Genomic DNA, 19,768 nt, shown 5'->3' with positions numbered 1-19,768 from the left:
CACTTCTCCACATTGTGAAACTTGATTACTATGGACATGCAATTGCCTACAAAACCTTAGATCAGGAAAGCCATCAAGGACAGCAACTATTGGTTCATCTGCATAGTGTATCAATGTGTGTGCTGAGAACAAAGGAGAAAAGATTCAAAGACCTTAACAGAAATCTTAGACCAATTAAAGTTTCTATGAGTGATTTTTGAAAAGTAGACAGACATCTCAGAATCCATTTTTCATTTCAAAATTGAAAATACAGGGCAGTATGCAGACTGTTCAGATTTTCATGCACTCTCTGTAAAACAGCCCTGGTATCTAGAAGGCACTCAGGTTCTTTGAAGCATGATGAATGTTCTTTCTGAAGGCAATGTTAACATGTTTTCTGTTTCATTGCCACTGGCAAGTGATTTAGAAGAATTGTCCTGCTTTGGGAAAAGCATTAAAGAATTTACTGATACTAAATGGTTATTTCACTTTACAATTTCCTTCTGGAAAGAAGTTTTTGCTTAGTATGTGTGTGAGGAGAGCAGTGGTGGTCCCCAGCATATTTGGGTTAATAATGTTGTTCTACTTTGGTGACTTTTCTTTGAGCTAAAAATGTTGCATTAGGGATGGAAGGTTCAATCCCCTGCACCCAATATGGTCCCCTAAGCCCAGTCAGGAATTATCCCTGAGCCACGAGTCTGACATGAGCACCTCTGAGTATGGCCAATAAGTAACAAATAAAATAAGCAATACATTTATTATTGTAAAAACAATAAAAATGCTGTGCTGAAGAGATAGCATAGGAGGTAAAGCTCTTGCCTGTCTAGGAGCCTCTTTGCTTGATCCTTATTCATCTCACCTATGGCCTCCTGAGCACCACCAGGGGTCACTCCTGAGCACATAACCAGGAGTAACCTCTGATCACTCTTCTGTGTAACCCTTCACCAAAAGTAATTTTGAAAGTTTAACATAAAAATGGGAACTGCTGGAGCCGGAAGGATGGCATGGAGGTAGGGCGTTTGCCTTGCATGCAGAAGGACGGTGGTTCGAATCCCGGCATCCCATATGGTCCCCTGAGTCTGCCAGGAGCGATTTCTAGGTGTAGAGCCAGGAGTAACCCCTGAGAGCTGCTGGGGGAGTCCCCCATCCAAAGGTATCTGCTTTATCTCGTTTTCTTTTCAAAAAAGACCCCAAACATCACTGTTACACCTGTCACCAGGGAGTCACCCTACACAAGGGGATCTCCAACCTTTAAGGGAAGTAGGGAGGTCTCAGCTGAAAGTCTTCAAAATATAGTATTTGGGGTCTAACAACCTACTGAGTCAGCCTAGTAGTCAGTTATATTTGTTTTTGTCCTTCAATATTTGTTTTTGTTGCTTCTAAGGGGAGATACAAATTAAAAATCTAATTGTCCTGGCCCTAGATAAACCCAAAGACTAAGTAAGTGTAAAGCAAATAGCCTCAGACTTGGAACCTTCACAACTGCTGCTGTGGTTCGGTTCCCCACGAAAGATGCTTTTGACTGAGTATGAGACACCAAGTTAACCCCATCCTCTGCTGCATGTGGTGTTTGGAGTATGTAGTGCCCCTTCTCTGCAAGTTTTATCACCCTTTACCAATGATGGTGCAGAGAACGAAGCACAGCTGCACATAGCTCAGGAGTCCCACGCTCAGTGTTGGTTATAGGGATACTCGCTGGAGGTGCGGGCAACAAGCACCCACTTATTGACTTTCCCTTCTGCATGCCCCAAGGGCATCCAATCTCCTGTTCCAGGTTCACTGACAGCACTTCCAATCTTTGAAACTTGACTCAGAGTAAAGACTTGCCCAATACACAAAATTGTCCAAATGCACCTGGCAATATAATGTTCCTTTCTAGATGAAAAGTACCGTGTATTTGTCATCTCTGTGCTAAACACCTTGGTTGGCCACTTGGTGGCCATTCCTGAACACATTAAGATAGAAGAAGTCTTAAAAATGGACCCATGGGGCAGGAGTGATGGCACAGTGGGTAGGGCTTTTGCCTTGCAGACAGGCTACCTGGGACCAACCCGGTTCGATCCTGGCATCCCATATGGTCTCCCTGAGACTGCCAGGAGTGATTTTTGAGCGCAGAGCCAGGAGTGACCCCTAAAACAATAATCACAACGAAAACGGACCTGAGAGGAGAAAGGCAAGGGTGGGGGCTGGGAAATGGGAAAAAGGGGAAGTCAAGGGGACAGTGGCTTAGTGGTAGAGCACTTGCTTTGCATACACGAGATCTGGGTTCAATCCTCTTGCAGTGCAAAAAAATTGCCTCCCTCTTCCCCGCTTCTCTCACACACACAGACACACAGACACAGACACACGCACACACACAGACACACAGACACAGACACACACACAGACACACACACAGACACACAGACACACACACACACACACACTCACTCACACACACACACACACACACACACACACACACACACACACACACACCAGGGAAGAGGAACGCGCTGCCCTGTCGCCTGGGGGCAATGTGGAGCGCACTAGCAGCGCCCACGCTCCAGGTCTGGGAGCCTCCAAAAAAGTGCCCAGCCTTCTGAACCCCCAGAGTCGGCGGAAGCTACCCCGAGGGAATCCGCGCCCCTGGCAGGTGCAACCTTCTACCTTCTCTTTCCCCTGACCTCTCCCAGACCGCATCATGCCTGGCGATAAGGAGGCGCTGGATTTACCAGTTTGGAACGGAACCTCAAACTTGCCTTGGGGGGTCCGCCGCAGGTCAGTACCCCCAAGTTCTCACGGGTCTCACACCCCCATGCTGCACCACCCCCTCTCTCCACAACTAATGCCTCCTTGGGTCTTCGTGTTCCCAGATCTCCTGGGGGTCCAGCCCCATCTGAACCTAGCAGGAGCGATTCTTTCCCCGACACGTGGGAAAAGTCTTGCCGGGAGCCCAAGGGCCACGGTTTCGCTGCAGCAGCCGGCGACAGGGCTAGGGCGGTGACTCGGGGCGGGCCGGGCACGACGCGGGGCCACGCGCCACTGCCCAGCCCTACCTAGCCCGGATCTGCCATCCTGCCTGGGCTCCTGGCGCTTCGCAGTCCCGGCAGTGGCACCCCCGAGGCTGCAAGCTGGATCTGCGCGCTTCCTTCAGCAAGCGAGGAAAGAGAGCGGGGAGGACTGAGCAAAACGCGGTGCTGCCTTGCTAGAAGGACTCCCCCTAACTTCAGGACACTCTTGACTCGCCTGATCTCAACCCGGGGGTGCTCTGAATCCTGTTTTCTGCTGCATTCCGAAGTACCATGGACAGTTTGCTAGACCCAGGCGTGGCCCGGCAGTCTTGCCCTTTGCCCCAGACCAGGAATGCACAAAAGCAACCGGGTGCTTTCAGGTTAACCACCAGGTGAGGCTCCTCAGTTGCATTTTTCAGCATCTCGGACTTGGAGAAATCTTGATGGAGATTCTTTAGGGCGGTTATGGCTTTTTTTTTTTTTTTTTTTTTTTTTTTTTTTTTTTTTTTTTTTGCATTTCTGCACGCGAGCTTCCCCGATGCCTTGTGAATGAATGCTTTTATTAACGGCCTGCTTTGCCTCGCCTTTCGGAACAAACAGACATTTTCCCCCAGGTGGGAGGGTCGTGATGTGGTTAACCCCAATTCCGCTGTGGCTATGAAAGGCTTACAGTGCCCTAGTTGGTGCTGCCAACAGGCTCCACCTCCTTGTCCGGAACTGTCTTCGCCCTGTAGTCATATAGAGCCGGGGTGGAGGTGAAGGGGTTGGTGAATACAAATAAGCCTTGATGCCCTCTTCCCTGCTTGCCAAACATATTCAGTGGGGGGGGGGGGCTGTTAAAGGTCTTAAAATAACTTACCTTTGCTCCTGCTCTGCGCTCTCAATATTATAAATAGATGAATGCTAGCAAGGAGCCAGAATTTAAGAGAATTTACTTGATTTTCAGTGGCTGTCCAAAAAAATTTATTGAATCGGTTATGATCAAGTGTAGACTGTATTATTTTTTGAAAGACTGATGTTGAATTAGAAGACAACTTGGGTGCAACTTTTTGGGCTGTGAGTATCTGCGAATATCACAAAAGAGTAATTAGGTGTCTAGCCACATAAACCTCTTTCTAAAGTGTCTGTGGATGTCACACTTCCAGGAACTATTCACCAACTTGGTGATATGCAAAGCACACTGCAAAAGTGATGGGGAATTTCTTTAGGTGTTTGCTTTTAAGGGCCAGATAGGTAGACAGCTTACATTCATTTTGTCTTAGTTCTCTAAGTGTTGCCCTAAAAGATAGAGGAACAAATCAACTCTCAGTTTATTTTCTGTCTTCTTTTTAGTCTGGTAAACAGGTTTGTACTCACAGTAAATGAGGCATGTAATCTTGCTCTTTTTAATGTGACTTCAGTATTTCTCTTAGCACTTTTCCTTCTGGATTTACACAGGCTTATATCCAGTGAGTCTCTTTAGAGGCTTCCAGTAACAGACACACACAGGGTATTAAAATAAATAGCTTTCGAAGGGACTCAGATCTACATATTTATGTGCTTGGTGGGACAGTTCCAGAGGCAAGCATCAGACTTGTGTTTTCACAAACTGAGAATCAAAGGAGACGCCAGTAAGAGGAAAAGGTAGATGAACTGATCCCGTGTCAAGGTGGGAATTCTGATGTTTTAGTTTAGTTTTGGTTTGGATCCAAACACAGCAGTATTTGGGAGTTGCTCTGGCAGTGTTCTTGGGACCCTGCAATACTGGCAATCAAACTTGATTTTCCTATTCCAAATCATGTGCACCAACCCTTGAAGCCATCTCCCTGGCACAAACTGAGATATTTAATGTTGTAGGTACCAATTAGTTCTCCCCATTATGGTATGTAGATGTCACTTCCAGGAACCATTCATCAACTTTGTGATATGCAAACCAAACCACATAAGCTAGGGGGAATCTGGTGACACTTTTCTATTGAGTCAGACATCTCTAGGGGCATTTAGCTCATTTTCCATTGCATGCTTCAATTAGAGCCAGGCTTTCATAAACCTTCTATAGGTACACATTCTTTAGCAAAATTTCTATAAATCAGGTGCTATGGCCTGTACTCTTTAAAAATTTCCTCAATGGTTGTCATGCTGAGGACATCAGGCTAACGCCAATCTTATTTAATCTCCTGCACTTAAAAACAGGAAAACCCTGGTTCAGTGTTCATGTCCAGAGAGATCATCGTGTTCTTTTCTCCAAAGAAAATACATATCAAATATGGGTTTTTTCCCTAAATGATAAAATAATATATACATTCTCTTGGCCAAGTAGGAAAATGGAGACAAAGATTGAACAGAATAGCAGAGAATACAGAATGGAAAGTCAAATATGATCTCTTCAATTTTAGGTCTCTGTAGTGAAGCAAAATCCAGAATAAGATAAAAAAAATTTTTTTAACTTATTGGAAAAGCAGATAACCTCTTGTAGCTATGGTTTCAAATTAAGACCGCCTTACATAGTTTGTGGGGCCACACTCAAAGGTGGTCAGGGCTTACTCCTGGTTCTGTGCTGAGGAATCACTCCTAGTGGGACTCAAGAACCATATGTGAAACTGGGGATTCGAACTCAGGTCAGCCTTGAGTCTGACAGGCTCTCAGTATAGGCAAAGCGAGTGCCCTATCCACTGTACTATATCTCTGACCCCGGCTGTTTGTTCTCTTCACCCTAGACCTGGAGTTGTAGTTCTACAAGTCAGTTCTCAAGCATGAAATTGTCCTTTAGAGGGCTTTGATTTCCTGTGTTAGGGGCTTCTTATATAAAAGTGATTTGTCTTTCCAGACCTTATTTTGGTCAGATTGCAATTTTCTTTTCTGCATCAACATTTTATTTTATTTTATTTTTTGGTTTTTGGGCCACACCCGGCGTTGCTCAGGGGTTACTCCTGGCTGTCTGCTTAGAAATAGCTCCTGGCAGGCACAGGGGACCATATGGGACACCAGGATTCGAACCAACCACCTTTGGTCCTGGATCGGCTGCTTGCAAGGCAAACACCGCTGTGCTATCTCTCCGGGCCCTGCATCAACATTTTAAAGCCATACTTTAGTTTGGTGATTTGTTTGCATTTGCAATCATCTGAGAATTTTTATTGTCATTTTTCTCAGATTCCCTCCAGCTAAGCTTCTATGCTGATGTTCTGGTGGCCAGGAAGCCCACACCTGGTATTTCAGTGGGCAGGGAGGTCACGTGATGCTGGAGCATCAAACTAAAAATCGCATGCAGGCCAGGAATCAGCTACATTTTTGGAATTATCTCCCTATCCCCTTCTTGCTCTATTTTGATTTTAGGCTTCTTCTTTTCCTGGTGTGAAAAAACTGCTTTGAGATCTGTAGCTTTGTTTCTTTTTCACCAGTTGTGGGTTGTGTACTTCCAACTCTTTTGAAAGCTATACTTCGTTATGGTCCCTTGAATACATTTAGTGTTTTATCTAAAATGGCTTCCATGTAGTAACTAGTGACAAAGGAGCCTGAATTATGAAAAATTGGTTTTGGATTGTAAAAAATTGGCTTTGATATAATTCCAGAAGACCCACTACTTGTTTGTTTACCCTTTGTACTCAGGAGTCATGCCTGGCAATTTTGGGATGCCATACACAGTGCCAGGATTTTTTGTACCACAATTTGAAGCTACCAATGTTGTAGCTTCAGCTTCAGCTGTATTATAAGCAAGCACCTTGGACTTTTTAATTATCTCTAGCCCTAGCCCACAGTTTAAATGCTGAGCTTAAAAAAAAAAAAAAGATCAAAGTTCAGGTTTTGGCTCAGGAGAAGAGCATTTGCCTTGTAAGTGTGATTCTCTGATTTCCAAACCTGGCACTGCTCACACACTTCCCCAAATCATATCACCTATGGCAATTCAAGGAACTTGCCAGAAATAGGGCAAATATTGGGATTCCCCAGCTGACACCGAAATGGATTTGTCCAAAAAAATATAAATCAACTCAGTGCTTTAAGAAAAAAAGATTCATTGAAGGGGCCAGAGAGATAACACAGTGGTAGGGTGTTTGTCTTGTACGCAGCCAACCCAGGATGGACCTGGGTTTGATTTCCAGCATCCCAGGTGGTTCCCGAGTCTGCCAGGAGCAATTTTTGAGTGCAGAGCCAGGAGTGATCCCTGAGCGCCATTGGGTGTGGCCCCAAATCAAAAACAACACACACACACACACACACACAGACACACACACACACACACACACACACACACACACCAAAAAAGAAAAAGATTCATTGAAGCTTCTTAACTTCTTTTGATTTTACTTTTGCTTTGATAGACACATCAACAGGATCCTGGTAAGATTGGACACATACTGAAAGTGTTAGAAGGAAAATGTAAGGAAATGCCACTGTTCCTGTAATTTTCTCCCAGCTTTCTCTGCATTTGAGGTGTAGGTTTGCTGAGAAATGGAGTTTTACTTTACTTGTTCCTGACCCAGAGAGCCCATTTTTTCAGATATATTTTTAAGAAGGTCTGATTTAGTCAAAGCAGCACTTTTAAAGAGTAAAGCCTTAGTTCTGTTTTTCTGTTGGCCTGAAGTGGCCCAGTGGGTTTCAGAGATGATCATGTAGGCCTGGTTGTCTGTAGGGAAATTCCTGAAAGTTGTCATTGCTATGGTCATCATTTATTGGTATCTTTAGTGAAAATGAAAAATAAAATTCCTATGATCTTTTTGGAGAAGTTTGAGGAGAATGACATGCAATTTCCATTCTGAGCTGTGCTATGACCCTGGTTTTGATCCTTTCTCTTCACTTTTTTGAACAAGGAAATACTCCCAGAACCTCTAATAACAACTTTTTTAAGTTTTATTTTGATTCATTTTTTACATTAAAGTTTTAAAAGTTATATTAATGTTGTCCTCTCCCTCTCTGGAAATCTTGAAAATCTTGGTTCTATTGTCCTAGCCCTAGAATTTTTCTTTCCTTTTTTCTTTTTTCTTTTTTGGTGGGGGGTCACACCCGGCAGAGCTCAGGGGCTACTCCTGGCTCTACACTCAGAAATCGCTCCGGGCAGGCTCGGGGGACCATATAGGATGCCGGGATTTGAACCACCGTCCTTCTGCATGCAAGGCAAATGCCTTACCTTCATGCTATCTCTCCAGCCCCCATAGAATTTATTTTCATTCTCTACTGTTGATTCACTTTCTTTGTTGAACCACGTAGAAGTGAGAGTATCTAGCATTTGTTCTCTCTGAGGCTAGCACATAGCCAGTCTTAGCCTAAGCTGTCAAACTGTGCCTAAAGTCCACTTACTCCACCACCTGGGTTCTTGGAGAGGTGTGGACTTAGGCTGGGGAGAGGCAAATTCTTCCTAGTTTTACTATTTCCTGAAATGCTCATCACCAGGGCCTTCCTATCTATCCCCTTGCAATGTATTTTTTTTAAATTAATGTTTTTGTATTCATGGGGATACCAGTGAATAGAATCACTGAGTCATATGGGAGTTCTTTTTAAAAAAAATTTGGGGTTGAGGGAGATAGGTTCCCAAGCAGTATCATTAAGAATAAATAACAACACATATAATAAAGGTATGCTGGAGTCTTTATCAGCCAAGATATACATTTTAGCCAAGAAGTACTTTTCTTTTGGGGGGGGAGTTTTTTGGCCACACCAGATGATGGTCAGGGGTTACTCCTGGCTATGTGCTCAGAAATCACTCCTGACTTAGGGGTTACTCCTGGCTATGTGCTCAGAAATCACTCCTGACTTGGGGGAACATATGGGATGTCGGGATTTGAACCACTATTTGTCCTGGATTGGCTGTGTACAAGGCAAATGCCCCACCACTGTACTATAGCTCCGGCCCAAGAAATACTATTTTAATTAATTATTTCTAAAATGTTTCCAAAGAATGGGTTCCTCAATAAATTGCTAGCATAAAAACTTTTAATCCATTTGGGAGAGAGTAAGTTAAAAATCTCTTTCAAACCAAAATGTACAAATATACAAAATGTATATTTTACATTCAAAATGTAAAATTAAAATTTAGACATATTTAAAATATAAGATATTGTATAGTAGTATTTTATAGACTTTAAAACTGTTATGCAAGTAACATGGTCACAAATAATGGTAATATTTGTGCTTTTTGATGTACAAAGTGGATGAGATACTCCACACTATTCTCAGATCACTTTGGTCTTTCTCTTTTCTCTAACCCATATTGGGTTTCTTTTTTTCACTGGTATTCTGCTCAGAAATCACTCCTGGCAGGCACGGGGGACCATATGGGATGCCGGGTTTCGAACCACCATTGGTCCTGGGTCAGCACTTGCAAGGCAAACGCGCTACCGCTGTGCTATCTCTCCGGCCACTTTCACTGGTATTCTATATGAACTGATTTTTATGATAATGAAGATTGAACAGAGAACCTCTGAGACAGTTTCAAACTTGTATGTATATGCACATCCTCTAATTAATTAGAAGCTTAATTAAAAAACAGCCTAACAATCTGCTGTCTGGGCTGTCTGTACCCACACCAGTCAGGCAAAATTCTTGTAAGTGAAAGCTGAGCTCCAGTATTTTTTTTTTTTGAAGACTTCTAGTGATCCAGTGAACAGCCAGTTATGAAAACAAGGCTTCCTACGTTCTTGTCTAGTTCTAACAATGATCATTGTGTCCCCTGCTATCTAATTCATTGCCCTCAACAAGATTAGGGAGAAATGTGAGTGGAAATTAGACATGCAGTTAGCAGTGCCTGTCATGGGAGCTGTCCATTGCTCCTTCTTTTGATGGGAAGAAGGAATGCAGTGATGGTTAACCTTTTTGAGCCCGAGTGCCCAAACTGCCGCACAATGCCGGTCTTCCCAATGGGCAGTCCAACCCTGTTGCCAGGTGAGCTGCAAAGCAGACATCGGCACACTCGCCTCCCGCCGTGTGCCATAGGTTCGCCACCAACGGATTAAAAAGATGCTTATTGGAAAAGAGATGTGTGTCAAAGTCTTTTATTTATTTATTTATTTATTTATTTATTTATTTATTTATTTTTAAAATCTTTTTTTTTATTAGCGCTAAAGAAACAATTACCAACTTCTCCCAAGCTATAGAATTTACATTGACTGGGAGAATCACAGTCCCACACCCCAAAAATAAAGCCACACAAAAAGAAAACAAATAATCCGTGTAGGCTGTGATTGAAAGCACTGAAACACTGAAGAAATGCTATTACATTGTTTTTGATAACTTATTCTGTCAAAGAACATCCATGTCTCTGATGTATGTGTATTTGCAAAATATGCGCAAAGTCGTATTTCTTATAAGAACAGGTAAAAGGAATTTTGTGATTGCGATTCTGAGTCTTAATCATGTAAGGCATATACAGAGCCACACACTAATTAGTATGGCCTGCAAGTGGTGTTTTAAATATCCAAATAGCTCTTAGCAATAAAACAGTTCCCCACTCTAATTAAGGGATGAACAGATAAAGTGAATTGCTAAATGCAGTGTCTTTTTGAAGCCCTTATGACTTGATAATATAATTGGTTAATAGTTTAATAGTATATAACTTAGAACCAGGTTCATATATTGAATAGTACTAGATTTATTATTTACTTTCAACATTTAGCTAGTTTTTAAAAGTTTAATAAATATGTTTTCCTTTCTAATTTTCAGATGAGAATCAATTTTCATCTTTTTGTTGAAGTTGGTGTTTTGGGTGGGAAAGGGATATACAAAGCAGTGCTTTGGTTTTGATCCTGGCTCTCTACTCAAGGATTACTCCTGGTGAGGATTAGGAGACCATATGGGATGTCAGGGATAGGACCCTGGTTAGCTTGTGAGCCACATGCAAGGTGCCTTTTGACCTGTGTATTTTTTAAAATATTTTCTTTAAATACACCACGCATATTTCTTTGAGGAAATATCTGTTTCTTTCATCTTCTCATTTTGGATGGAATTAGATGTTTTTTTTTTATTTTTTTTTTTATTCTAAACTCTACCAGTGGCTTATATAGCTTAGATATTAAGTACCAGGACTCAGGAGGAGGAAAGGAGCTTTCCAGACATGCCAGCTGAGTTCCACCCAGCCACAGAGTCCCAAGAATCTGAAGCAGAGAGAAAGATGGGAAGCAGGCTTCTCATTGACTCAGAAGTGCATGTGATAGTTTTGAAATTAATGGACACCATCCTGATTGTGTGGGGAAGTGAAGGAGTTCTAAATAACTGACAGTATCTTTGTTGACTTTCTCCTTGACTTCTTAGTAAGAGGCTGTTTTCTGAAGAACTCTTAACTTTTCCACATCAGCACCTCTAGTTTTAGTTTTGTGTGGGTTGTTTTTCCTTTTCTTTTTTAACCATTGGTGATTTTCCATGCTATTAGATTTTATTTTTAAGTTTATAGATATTGTGCTTTTCTCCATCTATACTTTGGCCTTTAGTGGGGCCATTTATTAATCTTATATAAATCCAGATTATGCATTTTCTATAGTGTATAGGAACATGAGTAATTGATGAGTCATAATTATTCCTATCTATTTCCTGCAGTTTAGGCTGCACAGTTGTCCTGCTGTGGGTGGGAAAGTGGGTTCCACATTGATTTTTCTAGCTGTTTCATGGAGTGGCCACTTCCCCTTCCCCTGAGTTGTTACCACAAGCTAACAGTTCTGCTCTTTTCTAAACATATTAGGGATTCTCATCATTTGTGATACATACTGTGGTCTTTCTCCAGATAACTTCATTCTTTCTAAAGAAGTTGTAATTGTAATTTTTATGTCTCTTATACCAAGAACCTAACCTAGTCTCAATACTAAATTTAGTTAAATAAGTATATGTCAAATTAAGGAAGATTTAGTCCTTTCAGATCTTTTCTCTCATTATTTTACTTTTCTTATCTCTACACTATATTTTTTCATGATTGTATTTTCTTTCAGAAATAAGATATCTAGCTACATAAGTTTATTTATTTATTTATTATTTAGTGACTTTAGGACCATACTTAGAGATGCTAGGGGGTTACTCCTGGTTCTGTGCTCAGGAATTACTCCTGGTGAGACTTGGGGGATCATATGAGATGCCAGATATTAACTCTTTACACAGCAAGCATCCTACCTGCTTTACTATCTCTCCAGTCCCTTCCTTCTGCCAATAAAGGGGGAGGTCACTCTTGGTAATGGTCAGGGGACTATATGTGGTGCTGAGGACTGAGTCAGCATTGGGTGCATACAAGGCAAGACTATACCCATTATACTATCTCTCCAGCCCTGAGAATCATTATTTTAAATAATATTTAGGAAGACTAGTGACAGAAGATGCTGAATGATTATCAGATTTGTATTATCCTGTTGTGTTTCTTGTTTGTTTGTTTGTTTGTTTTTGGTTTTTGGGTAACATCCAGCAGTGCTCAGAGGTTACTCCTGGCTCTACGCTCAGAAATCGTTCCTGGCAGGCTTGGGGGACCATATGGGATGCCAAGATTTGAACCACCATCCTTCTGCATGCAAGGCAAACACCCTGCCTCCATGCTATCTCTCCGGCCCCCTGTTGTGTGTGTTTTTTTTAAAATAGGACACCCCCATAAGTGGTCAGGGAACTCTGGAATTTCTGTAGGTGAGGAGGTACAGGGGGGCATGCAGTGTTGGTATCACTCATATATTTCAGGCATGTGATCCATATGAATTATCTCCCTAGTGTCTAATGTTTCAAATGTTTCAATTTCTAAAGAGAAATGGATTTTACTGATTGAAGAGGAGAAAGGAAGAAAGAAAGAGAGAGAGAGATTTTAATCTGGATTTTTTTCATAGTGCTTTGAATACTTAAAAATCAATCAATTTAAAAATAAAAAAATAAAAATCAATCTTCTGTGGCAGAAATACAATGTCTCATAATGATTTTGAGGGGAAAGAGAAATGCCTGCGAGAAGATCTGCAGTTCTACTTCATGAACCCTTGTGAAAAATACCGAGCCAGACACCAAATTCCGTGGAAGTTGGGCTTGCAGATTTTGAAGATCATCATGGTCACCACACAGGTAATTTTTCTGATCAGTTGTATCAGTTTAATTCTTGCCCTAGGAATAAACTCTTTCAAAGTTTTACCACTTTACTTTTGAACTGCAAAGTCCACACAAATTTCTAAACCTTATAAAATGTCATTGGCTTTGAGGGTAAAGGTAGGTTGAAGTTCAGATTCTGGGGGGTGGGTCATATCTTTAGGGGTTCTGTAAATATAAATAAATCATAGGCCAGTAGGGGGTGAATGTTTCTATCTCTGAATGAGGACATAAACTAGTGAAGGCTGCTCAGTCCAAAGTGATTTATATTCATGAAATCACTCATCTTTATTAAGATACATCTTATTTAAATAAACTTTAAAATTTTCATTTTTGATTATTTTGTTGTTAGGCTTCTAAAACATTAAGTTTCCCTTTCATTGGGAGCTAGTGCCTCGGGAAAGGGTTTAATATTGACATGTGGCATTTACAGGAATGTACAGAGGCTGTATTGGGACATTTTGTTTAAGCTGAGTTTGCTGAACACAATCACCAGTATTACAGCAGTCTGCAAGGTTTTTATCAAGGTTTGGGGCCTGTAGAATTGAGCTAGTTTCATGGAGACCTCAATCCATGGAACTACATTTGAAACATGAAACCTGTAGAAGGTTCATGGTTCATGATTGGGGAGGAGCATGGAGATATAGCTCTAAAAACTATAGGTTTTGCATGCAGGAGCTCCCCGAACTGCATATTTCCCTGAGCACTATCAGAAATTACCCTGAACAAGGTACTAGGAATACCCTGAGATATAGTCCCAAATAAAAAACCAATTAAGATACAGTGGCTGGAGTAATAGCAGGTAGAGTGCTTGCCTTTTATAGGATTGACCTAGGTTTAATCAAACCCTGCCCCACCAGGAGTGACCCCTAAACTAAGAGCCAGGAGTAAATCCTGAGTAGAGCTGGATGTGGACAAAAAAAAATAAATAAAATAATTAAAATAGTATAGAGGTTACAGGGTGGATAGTCAAATGGTAGGCAGAACATTTGTACTGCATATAGAAGACTCAGTTCAGTCCTGGCACTGTTTGCCACTTTTTTATCACAGTACTTCCAGATGTTGTAATTAAAAAATAAATAATAAAAACAGTCCTTATTTAGACTATTTGACTATATTGGCAAGTAATATTTATGTTATCAGAAAAACTTTGTGAAAAAGTTATTGATAAATATAAAATAAATATCTTTCTATAATTTTAGAAGTGAGAGCAGGTTCCTACCAAAATGGAAATTACATCTTAGGGGCCGGAGAGATAGCACAGAGGTAGGGCTTTTGCCTTGCATGCAGAAGGACGGTGGTTCGAATTCCCAGCATCCCATATAGTCCCCTGAACCTGCCAGGAGCGATTTTTGAGCATAGAGCCAGGAGTAGCCTCTGAGTGCTGCCTGGTATGACCCAAAAACCAAATAAATAAATAAATAAATAAAAATAAAAAAAAATTACATCTTAATGAATTTCAGGTCTTTTCATTGATATTTTCATGCAAATGATATTTTTCATGCAATTCTAGTTCATCAGGTTGTAGGGTTAATAAGTTACTTTCACAGTAACTAAAGTTCAGATGGGAAGGGCACTATTCTTTGTGTATGCTTAAGCAGTTTTGTTTTTAAAATTTTTTATTTTAGTTCTTAGTTTTTAAGTTCAAATTTTAACAACTGATAAAGTTGTCATTAGCATTACTTGGAAGGTAAAGAAATTACATTTTGTGTTGTCATTTTATTCATTTAAATCATTTCCAGATTTCTTCTCTTTCTAAACCAGCTTTCAGTTCAATTAAATAAAAATCTATTAAGATTACCAAAATTCTGAGTTATTTGGGCCTAAGAACACATCATTTTCTTTGACTCACCTTTTTTGTCCTGAATACCAATAGCTCCCATAGATTCCTTTTAACATAGTTGATTATGCCGTTCTTATTGCCTTTTCTCTTGCATACACTGTTGTTGCTACATTAATTTATTAAAAATATGAATGAAGCACTTCATATAATGTAGATACACTGCTATATCTATAATTGTAAATGCATTACTACTGCTGACAGGTAACACGGACGAGCATTTGCCATGTGCCAATCACTGCTTTATATTTGTTCACTCTGTGCTTTTATCGTGCCAACTCAATGGTTTTCAACCACCAATTGGCAAACCTGTGCCAGTCTGCAGAAATTTACTTCACAGATATAAAAAAAGTTATTGCCATTTAAGTACATGGTACATCTGGATCATGTAATGATATGATTCTCTAAGTATTGGTAAATAAGTATTCTTGTTATAAATGCATTCTAGGTCATATAAATAAGTACTTTTATTTTTTAATTATTTTTGTTTTAACAACAGAACCAGTTTCATTGTATATTTGCAGAGTTGCTGCAACCATGCCCATGTCTGAGTGCTTGGGACTCTTCCTCGTCCATCTCCCCATTCTCAAATAACATTTCTATTATCCTTTAATCAGGGTGGTTTCTACCTGGAATTCTCTAATCCCTTGCTTTGTTTCCTTATACTACACAATGAAGTAGAACATTTGAGTGTTGGTGATAAATCTTATTTGTTTATAGTTTGGGGCCACACCCAGCAATGTTCAGGTCTTACATCTGGCTCCATATTCAGGAATCACACCTGTGGTGCTTAGGAGTATATGCAGTGTCTGGGATCAAACCCACTCCAGTATTATGTAAGGCAAGTGCTGTGATTTCTTACTTGCTCTGATACTTTCTTATTACAGATGCTTTTTGTTGTTTCAGCCTTAGTGGTGTGCAAAATGTCCCTCCTCTTTTCTCCAGGGTGTAGGTATAAAAAGGTTAAACGCCCCCATTCTCATTTCAATGTACTGCTATCCAATTAGGAAAGACTCATCTTATTTTTATGGATGAGGAAACTGGACCAAAGAGAGTAAGAAATTTGTCCCTGGGGCCGGCGAGGTGGCGCTAGAGGTAAGGTGTCTGCCTTGCAAGTGCTAGCCAAGGAAGGACCGCGGTTCAATCCCTCGGTGTCCCATATGATCCCCCCAAGCCAGGGGCAATTTCTGAGTGCTTAGCCAGGAGTAACCCCTGAGCATCAAACGGGTGTGGCCTGAAAGAACAAAAAGAAAAAAAAAAGAAATTTGTTCCTTGACTTTTTTTTGTATAACTTTATTGATTGATTAATTAGTTTTGGGGCCACACCCAGAGGTGCTCAGGGGTTACTCCTGGCTCTGCACTCAGAAGTCACCCCTGGCAGGCAGGGGGACCATACAGGGTGCTCAGAATTGAACCAGCTCCCTCCTGGGTCGGCTGCATGCAAAGCAAATGCCCTACTGCTGTGCTATCTCTCCAGGCCCTGGACTTTTTAAAATTAAATTTTATTTTATGTTTTTTTATTTTGGTTTGGGGCCATAGTGCCTAGATATTGACTCAAGACTTGCATCCAGACCACTGAGCTCTCTTTCTGGTCAGTGCTTCTAGTCTGTTAATTGTTAAAAGGTAGAGCAAGAGTTTTGACCCCAGAGAATCAGGCTCTGGAGTCTGTTCTCTGGTTGTCATGTTGCTTATGTTCCAGGTATGAATCCTGGAAATGCAGATTTCTTATCAGGACTTCTTCAGTCAGCATCATATGACTTCCTTTCTTACTCACATGCAGATTAGTTTAGTCAATGCTAATATCAGACTAATTCTCTTTAGATTCTCTGCGAGGTAACTCTTGCTCAGAATCTTCAGTCAGACTCTACTGATTCTCTATCCCAATTGAATCTTACTGAACGAAGGAAATGGGTGCTGTCTCCCAGAATTCACTGGCTGCCCCAGCGTCTTTCAGTGGTGTTTTGGGGGCCTGGCAGAGGGCACATACACACATGGCTCTGACCTCAGGGGTCAATCCCAGTAATGCTCAGGAACTACCGGTATGTGGTTTTTAGATTGAACCTGGCTCAACTGCACGTTCTGCACTATCTCTCTGGCTTCTCTAGCAGGTTTTTATCTACTGTTTCCAATCCAAATTCCACCCCAGTGGACCCACCCAATACTTCTCATTTCTGCCCATGTGTACCTTCAAGAATAGAATTGATTCTTTTTCTCCATTTCTTTATATATATTTTATTTAAATACCTTGATTACATACATGATTGTGTTTGGATTTCAGTCATGTAAAGAACACCACCCATCACCAGTGCAACGTTCCCATCACCAATGTCCCAAATCTCCCTCCTCCCCACCCGACCCCCGCCTTTTCTCCTGCATTTCAAAGGTGCTGTTTGAAGTCTGGGTCTTCACTGGGTCTGTTTGACCACTTACCAAACTCATATTTGTCCTTAAAACATTGGTGGAAATTATATTCTGCCACTTTCCAGGACAATAATTTTGAAGCATTTCTCTAAGATCACATTCACTCTATTACCTAGGCTGTATGCTACTGAATTGTTATTAATACTGTAGTTGAAAGATTTAAAAACACTAATTTTAGTCTCAGAATTTCAGGACATTACTTTCAATATTTGTCAAAAGATTAATCCTTTTCTTGAGAAGTTTATTTTATCGTTATATATTGTATACTGTTATATAATGATGAAAAGTTATAATATATAAATTTATATATAATACAAATATATAAAATATAAAACCTAAGCCATAATGCTTAGGTTTAAATTACATAGTTCTAATATCTAGTATCAGAATCACACTGGCTCTTCCTTTGACAGACACTCTGAATCTTCTAAACCAGGAAAATTAGAACTCAACCCCCCCCCCCAAAAAAAAAAACAACTTGATAACTTTTCCTAGCAATCCCACTTAACATTTTTAAAATGCTAAGCATGTGGATATATCTGGAAGTTTATAAGCTTAGTGATAAATGAAAAGGGTATTAAAAACACACATACACATGAGAACTTCTTGTCTATTTACCATCACTCCCTGTTCTTTTCATCTTTAATACAGTTTTTAATATAATTTTGGAATGGGTCACACCTTGTGGTCCTCAGACCTTATTCCTAATTCTTTACTCAAAATCACTCCTGATGTGGTGCTGGGAATCAAAACCTGCTCAGTCACATGCAAGGCAAGATCCCTAACCCTGTACTATCACTCTGGTCCCTTTAATAGAATTTTTTAAATAACATACTCCTAAGAATTGATTATTTATTTGTATATAGGTCTAACTTATTAAAATTTTGAGGGATTAAGCTTTTATTTACTATAGGTTCGCTCAGCAGTTTCTAAACTGCTTCAGAGAAATATAATTCCAGCAGAATTTTCAAAATACTGTCCTTCCTTCAAATCCCCTTCCCTGACCTTCTTTTTCTTTCTTTCTTAGAACTCCATCCTCAAGTCTAATAGGGTGGATGCTATTTTATCAGGGTGGCTGAGAGGGGAACATTTTTTAGACATTCCTACCTGCATTAAATAGTAATTTACGACCTTGAGAGAGGCAGCTGCATTTTTTTTCTAGTTTTTCTATTTTCCTCCCATAGACTTTGTAATTTATTAAAGGGTTATTTGTTTCTACCTGACCCAGAATATTTTCTTTTATGCTGATTGCATCTTAAATTTTAAATCCAGAAACTTTGTTAGACTATGTCTCATAAATAATTATTTTTTACTGTTTTACAACCTCACTAAATCTTAAAATTGAGCCAATGGAGCTAGCATCTGTTTTTTTCTGTCAACTCCTCTTAAAATTTTTTAAATACTTTGGCTCATGCCATCACTTCCCTGCTCCTGCTCTGTGGAGTCTGGCTCTATCTGACAACACTAAGCCTTGCATTAGACAAGTATTTGCTGATGATGATGGACCAGTACATGAATCTTAGTTTGTTTAATGAACATTAGAATGAAGGGCATTGCTTATTGCTGATGCTACATGGGAATGACTCCAACTAGAGATCACAACAGCCCCATATTTGTGTTCTTTGTTTTGTTTTATTTTTATTTTTATTTTTTTGGTTTTTGGGCCACACCCGGTAATGCTCAGGGGTTACTCCTGGCTATGTGCTCAGAAGTTGCTCCTGGCTTGGGGGACCATATGGGACACCGGGGGATCGAACAGCGGTCTGTCCAAGGCTAGCGCAGGCAAGGCAGGCACCTTACCTTTAGCGCTACTGCCCAGCCCCCCATATTTGTGTTCTTAGTCTCAAAACTGTATCAGTTTTAGTAAGACAGTGACTGAAATATCAACAAATTGCCTCTTTCTTGTCAAGTTATCAATTTCCCATTGACTATTTGTTTACTGTAAATGGTTTGTTTACTGTTTTCTGGAGGCCACACCCAGGAGTGCTTTAGGGACACTCTTGACTCTGGCTCAAGAGTTACTCTGAGTGTTGCTCAGAAAATCACAGTTCTGGGGATTGATCCTGGAATCCTTTCATTCGAAGCATGTGCTTTAGTCCTTTTGAGCCATGCCCCCTGACCCTGCTTCCTTAGCTTTACAATGAGCACGGGGGGGTGGGGGGGGTGGAGAGGACTGATTTCCCACTTCTAGAGTTAAGAGGGCAGTATTTCCATGGGAGAGGTGGTATGGCAAGTGGTCAAATAGACAGAGAGTCTAGTCATTGTGGCTTGGATCCACACTAAGACATGTTTGGGACTTGTTATTGAACTTCATCCGTACTACTTTTGTATGAAATGAGTCTATATTCATCCAGTGACTTGGTATTTAACTCTAATATTGAGATGGATGGTCTGCCAGCTCCCGGGTAAATAGTTGAGGGGAAAGTCCATGTCTTTATTGAGCCCAATGTCCATGTCCTTATGGGGCATCTATTGTTAGAAGATTATGTGAAAAGTAAAAATAAGACTTTCGCTTTATTTTGGTTTTGGTTCA

At 40.6% G+C, this 19,768-nt stretch overlaps 2 protein-coding genes across 2 annotated transcripts in view; one reads left to right on the top strand and one right to left on the bottom strand.

The window, feature by feature from the left end:
• RPF1 (ribosome production factor 1 homolog) overlaps positions 1 to 19,768 on the bottom strand; it is a 1,036,037-nt gene that overhangs the window by 590,119 nt on the left and 426,150 nt on the right. The window lies entirely within an intron of this gene.
• The window catches only part of MCOLN2 (mucolipin TRP cation channel 2), a 50,510-nt gene continuing 43,542 nt past the window's right edge, over positions 12,801 to 19,768 (top strand). Inside the window, exon 1 of the mRNA XM_049771252.1 lies at positions 12,801 to 12,953. Coding sequence (XP_049627209.1) covers positions 12,801 to 12,953 — 153 coding nt within the window. The remainder of the gene's footprint in view (positions 12,954 to 19,768) is intronic.

This window comes from Suncus etruscus, chromosome 4, assembly GCF_024139225.1.
Source record: "Suncus etruscus isolate mSunEtr1 chromosome 4, mSunEtr1.pri.cur, whole genome shotgun sequence".
In the NCBI taxonomy this organism is placed as follows: domain Eukaryota; kingdom Metazoa; phylum Chordata; class Mammalia; order Eulipotyphla; family Soricidae; genus Suncus; species Suncus etruscus.
This window is presented reverse-complemented; position numbering and strand designations above follow the sequence as displayed.